Source organism: Falco biarmicus, chromosome 19 (assembly GCF_023638135.1).
Source record: "Falco biarmicus isolate bFalBia1 chromosome 19, bFalBia1.pri, whole genome shotgun sequence".
NCBI classification, from domain to species: Eukaryota; Metazoa; Chordata; class Aves; order Falconiformes; family Falconidae; genus Falco; species Falco biarmicus.
The window spans coordinates 509,780-515,337 of NC_079306.1; the positions used below are offsets into that span (position 1 = coordinate 509,780).

At 44.4% G+C, this 5,558-nt stretch overlaps 1 protein-coding gene across 1 annotated transcript in view; it reads right to left on the bottom strand.

Moving 5' to 3' along the window:
* The window catches only part of HOXC10 (homeobox C10), a 4,045-nt gene extending 1,198 nt beyond the window's left edge, over positions 1 to 2,847 (bottom strand). Inside the window, exon 1 of the mRNA XM_056322394.1 lies at positions 2,061 to 2,847. Coding sequence (XP_056178369.1) covers positions 2,061 to 2,841 — 781 coding nt within the window. The 5' untranslated portion in view covers positions 2,842 to 2,847. The remainder of the gene's footprint in view (positions 1 to 2,060) is intronic.
* Between the last annotated feature and the right edge of the window lie 2,711 nt (positions 2,848 to 5,558).

A 5,558-nucleotide genomic window follows, 5' to 3' on the forward strand; every position in this document is an offset into this window, starting at 1 on the left:
AACTTCCTCGGCACCGCAGTCGCGCCCGAGTCGGGAAATTCACAGGAAAAACTTGATTTAGCCAAAGGCACCTTCGAAATATGCTGGTGTGACATGGACCCAGTTCGCGCTTGGAGAAAACCTTGAATGCTACCAAGCCCTGGAAATCCCCTTGGAAACTCCATCACCCCCCCAAACGCTTAAATTACAGGGAAAGGTGTCTTACCTTCTGCAAGAATAAAAATTCGGGTTCAACATAAACGAAAACTGAAGCTATACAAGATTTTAAAAGGAAGCAACAGAAACAGAAACAGAAACAGGCAAAATCCGCCCCAAATTGGATCTGACCATTTGAAAACTCTGCAAACGCCACGAAATGCCTTTTAAAACGCAAAAACACTGGGAAACTACATCTTTCTCCACGCACCCATTTTAAATTTAACATCTGAAGCGAAAGAAAACCTTTATCTGTATTTATTTATTCCTTTATTTACGCCCCAATTACAAATCCGACCCAATATAATCTTTCTTTCGGGTTAACTCCCACCAAAACCTCTCTTGGCGTGGATGTTGAAGGCGCTTTGTGCAGATAAGTTTGGAGGGGTTTTGATAACCTTGACTTTGTGGGTTTTTTTTTTTTTGCTTTTTTTTTTTTCCTGTGGGTATGGGTGAGGGGGTGTGTGCAATTGCAACTCAACTGCCAGATAGTATCATTTCCCTTTGGATGCGGAATGGTATTAAAAAAAAAAAAAGAAAGAAAGAAAATAAAGAAAAAAGAAAGGATAAAAAAGAGAAGTGTTTCTGGGTTTTGCTTTGAAAAAGGCCAGTTTTGGAGAGGGAAGCGCCAGAGGATAGGTTTTGCTGGTGCCACAGACCCGAGGTGTGTGTGCATGGGGGTCCACACACGACCCACATGCATGCAGCCCTGCATGCACATACAACGCCACATTCCCCAGCCATCCTTCTGCTGGTGGAACCCTAATTATAGCACGGATCCTGACACACGGCGGATATTTTAATCCACATACCACAGGCAAACCATGCAACCCTTTGCTTAGATCTAGGCAGGATTTTCTACCAACTTTTTAGAGAAATTCAATCCATCCCTTCGCATGTTCCTCACTTATTGACCTGAAAGAAGCCTCAGAATCCACCTAGCTTCAATTTTGGACAGGAACAAACCCGAATATTCACATACACGTAGATTTCAAGCCATATGCAATCTCTATAGTGAAAATAAAACGTCTTCCATGAAAGCCTCTTTTCAGAAAATACAAATTTAAAACATCTGCTCAACACACAGAAACATTTTTTGCCTTCGCAAACAAGACCTCAATTCGCCAGGAAAAAAAAAAAAAAAAAAAAAAAAAAAAGCAGCTTTTTCCTCTCTGAGTCTCCCAACGAGCTTCCAAGCCACGAAATGAACCACACTGCACAACTCCAGCCTGAGATGTTTGCAACTGCAAATTAGACTCTACGCATTTTAATTTTTTACCCTACTTCAACACTGAGCAAAGCCAAAGAAGACAAATCCTCTTAGCACACGGAAATAAAGCATTTACATAGAAAGCGATATGAAAGGGAAAATAATCAGGGTTCATCTGCCTTAAAAACCACAACCCCCCCTGCAAGCGACACCCCCAAACAAACAAGCCCCAAGTCTCTGCAATTTCAAAGCAAAGCCACCTCATCTTATCACATTCTGCAGCGTTGACTGCAAGAACCTTTTTTTTTTTTTTTTTTTTTTTGCACATGCACAGCAAATTTTCTCCATAAAAAGAGCGAGGGGACGAGTTCTCAAATAGCTGTCTGCTCCTTTTTCTCAGCTCTTAAATATATATTAAAAAAAAAAAAAAAAACAACAAAACAAACAACCCAAAGCAAACCACCCAACAGTTCTAGGAAGATTTTTTTCCCCCAAAAGACAGCAACAATACAGAACATTATTGTGCCAATTTCTGGAGGAGAAGTTGGCTGGGTAGAGAGCACGTTAGCGCATATTCGCAGTACTCTAGCTCTTATTAGCTATGGATGATTACTAATTGCTGAAATTAGCTACTGGTAATGAATGATTCCCTTACCTTTTGCTTCATTGTCAGAATTGTCAGTGCTGGTGTCAGTGTTTTTATTCAGCTCTTTCTCTGCTTCCGAAGGACTTATTTTGGGTGCTGGGGCGCTTTTTTCTGTTTTAATTTCGTTCGTGGATGTGTTCTGAGTATTATCTGTTTTTGTGTTTTCGGGAAAACTCACTTTAGCCACCGGGGGCGGAGGAGGAGGAGGAGGTGGTGGTGCTGGTTCCAGATGCTCATTCCTTGGGTTCAGGCTCGCCCTGGATTCAAAACTTGCCTCAAACTCATTTGGATTGCTGCAGTTTGACGTCTTCTCCATGGAGGGGTAACCTTGGCTCGCTCGGTAGTAGCTAGGAACGGGGACTTCATGGTCATTTAGGCAAGACTCAGGCATTTGGTTGGGGTAGAGGGCCGTCTCTGTGGCATTTTTTGCCCTTTTATCAGCGTTATACATACAGCAAACATTCTCTTCCTTGACATTGGTTGGGAAGGAGCAGGATGGGAGCTGTCTTGCAACAGGTTGCTCGATCCTGTACGTATTTTTGGGGTCACACCAAGTGTCTAGCTGAGAAAGGTAAGATGGATAGGTGCTGAGAGACAAGGTAGCGCTATTCACCTCGTCCCTTTTGGAAAGAGACGGGATAATTCCACAGTTCCTCATGACTCCGCAGCTGAAATCGCTCCCAGGCTGCATGTACATCCCTTGGCTGGAGGAATAATTCTCCCCTCTACAGGTACCGGCCAACGAGTCCATCAAAAACGAGTTAGAAGTCACATTGTTGGGACATGACATTTTCAGAGAGGGTTTTTAAGGAGGAATACTCCAGCCAGGGGCTGACATCTTTTTTTTAGGGGGAAAAAATATCAAGCACCATAATTATCCACGCATCGCTCTCCCCCCCTCCACCCCCCCACGTGATGCCCAGGCCAATGAGGATTGAAAATGGCCTTGATGATTCAGACGGGGGCGACGTCACGGGGGTCAAGTTGTCGGGACCGGGAGCGGCACCGTGGAGCAACAGCGACATCTGCCAGCACCGGGCCGGGACCTGCCGGCGAACAAAGGCAGAGCCCCGCCGCCCGCTCCCGCCCGCCCGTTTGTTTACCAACGGAGCCACGCGTGGAAACGGGGCAAAGGAGCGGGGCCACCGAAGAAAGAAAAATTATAAAATTTATATCGATTTTGAAAAATTTTTAGTTTATTTTTTTTCAAATGTATAGGGGGAGAGGGTAAAATTTAAATTAAAGAATCATCCCCTCCCCTTTTTCCCCCCTCTTCCCGTGCCTTCTCGGAATTACCTTTTTGCGCCCCAAAACCAATTTTTAATTGTTGCCTCCTGACGCCCCCCTCCTCTCTCCTTCTCCTTCCTCCGCTCGCCTGCATCTTCCCCGCCCTCCCCAGCGAGGCTGGGCATGGGCGAGCTCCTCTGGGCTGAGCCGGCTGCTGCGCTGCTGCTGCTGCTTGGCGTTATTTTTATGCGTATTAAAATTATTTGGGTTTTTTAGGGAGGTAGATGGGGTTTGGGGGGTGCGGTGGGGTGATGCACTCGGCGCGGCTTTGCTTTCGCTGTTTCGAGAGAGATGTGGGAAGGGGGGGGCGGGAATTGGGGAATAATTCAGAGACCCTTCAGGCAGGCATTTCCCCGAAACCCCGAAGCTCCTTAGAGCAGGTTGGATATTTCCCAGGCAGCTTTTTTAATGAAGGAAAAGACGATGAAAACCTAGTTTTGCTTTATATTCCCTTTTCTTTTATTCCCGGCAGCAGAACAGCTTCGCCCTCCCTGACTCTGCGAAGACAGCTTTTTTTAATTATCCACTTTCATTCCCGAACTGTCTTAAGTTTCTGGGATAAAATGGCATGTGTGGTGTTGTGCAGGGGAATGAAAAAAAACCCAACCAACATAACTCCTCGTGGAAAGGAAAAAAAAAGGGGGTCGAATTTGTGCAAAGGGAACGACTTTGGAGGGTGACCTGGTGGAGCGCGGCGGTGTGGTGGGTTCTCTCCCCTCCCGTCCCCCCGTCTGCTCCCTCTTTCTTTCCGGAAAATATCTACCGGGGAGGTGGGCGGGAGGGGGGGGGGGGGGGAGGGAAGGGAGGAAAATCCAACCTGAGACTAGCTACATACCCTGCAGAAGGCTTTGCAAACTGAAACTCCCCTGATTTGGTCGGATTTTATTTGATTTTCATTTCCTCTTTTTTCCTGGAGTGGTTTCACGAGGAAAGTTACTTTTCTCTTCAATATTTCCTCTCTCCTCTTTTGTGGCGCAATTCGCGGCGATGGCAGCTCAAGTTGCTGTTTTCTTTTAAATTTTAAATCTCCGAGCAAGATTTGATGCCTTAAAGACGACGGAATTTAAACATTGGTAGTTATCGTGCCCTTTCCCCCAACTTAATTTTCTTTATGATTTTCTAAATCGTGTAGTAATTAGGCTCTATAGGGTTTTTGTCATCATTCGTCCTGGCGTGTTGTAATGCTGGTGGGTGAACTCTGATTTTAGGCGAAGCGGACGATTAAAGCAATGGTGAATAAATAAATAAAAAGGGAGATAGCCCGGAATTTCAAGATCATTACGATTAGAAAGAGACGGGTTCAGAGTCACTTTCAAGGGAAACAAAAAGAAAACGCCACCTTTCATAAAAAAAAAAAAAAAAAGAACAACGGGGGTGGGGGGGAGAGAGAAAAAGAAGGAAAAAAGGAAAAGAATGGGGAGAAAAAAGAACAAGAAGGGGGAGAAAGGAAAGGGAGCAAAATCGTGGAGAAAAAAAAAAGTACATTGGAGCAGAGAAAGTGGAACTTGACCGTTTGGGGTGATTTGTAACGGTTTAGAGCAAAGTCCTGCTTAAATATTCTCACGTCTGCAAACCTGTTTTCCCAAAGATTTTCAAAAGCAGGGCTGTAAAATTTCCCTCGACTTAACTTTCAAGAGCTTTGCGGGTCTTCTCTCCGCATCAAGTAGGACAAGTTTCAATATCTTAGGCCGAAAAAGCCTAAAAGTGCATAATCCTATTTCGTGTGCCCCCTTCCCCAGCACAGTAAAAGCTTTCGTAGGCTTCAGACGCCATTTGGTTCCCCTGGAAAGCTATTTGCGACTTTATTGCCTCTATTTGTGTTATCTGCATAGGTCTTTTTAAAACAGTTTGATAGAAATCGTTCAGTTTTATGATATCCAACGAAAATTCCACATAATATTTATAAGTAAAGAATAAAACTTTAGTATGGGAGCCAATATTTTCTCATTTATAGGTGATGAAATTAAAGACCAATGCAATTTTGTATTATATTGTGTTTTTTTCCCCCCGGTTTGATTCCCCCGCCCCCCCCCCTTTATTTTTGCAGCTGATGTGGCTGGCCAATAATTTATGCTGCTCAGTCAAACAGTTACACATGTGCATTTTTTGGGACACCAAAATTTGACCTCATAGCTTCCTGTATTGCCTGCCTAAAGATTAAATACGTTTTCCTGATTTTTTCGCCCTGCATTCTGGTGTGTGCTTTGTCGAAGGAGATAT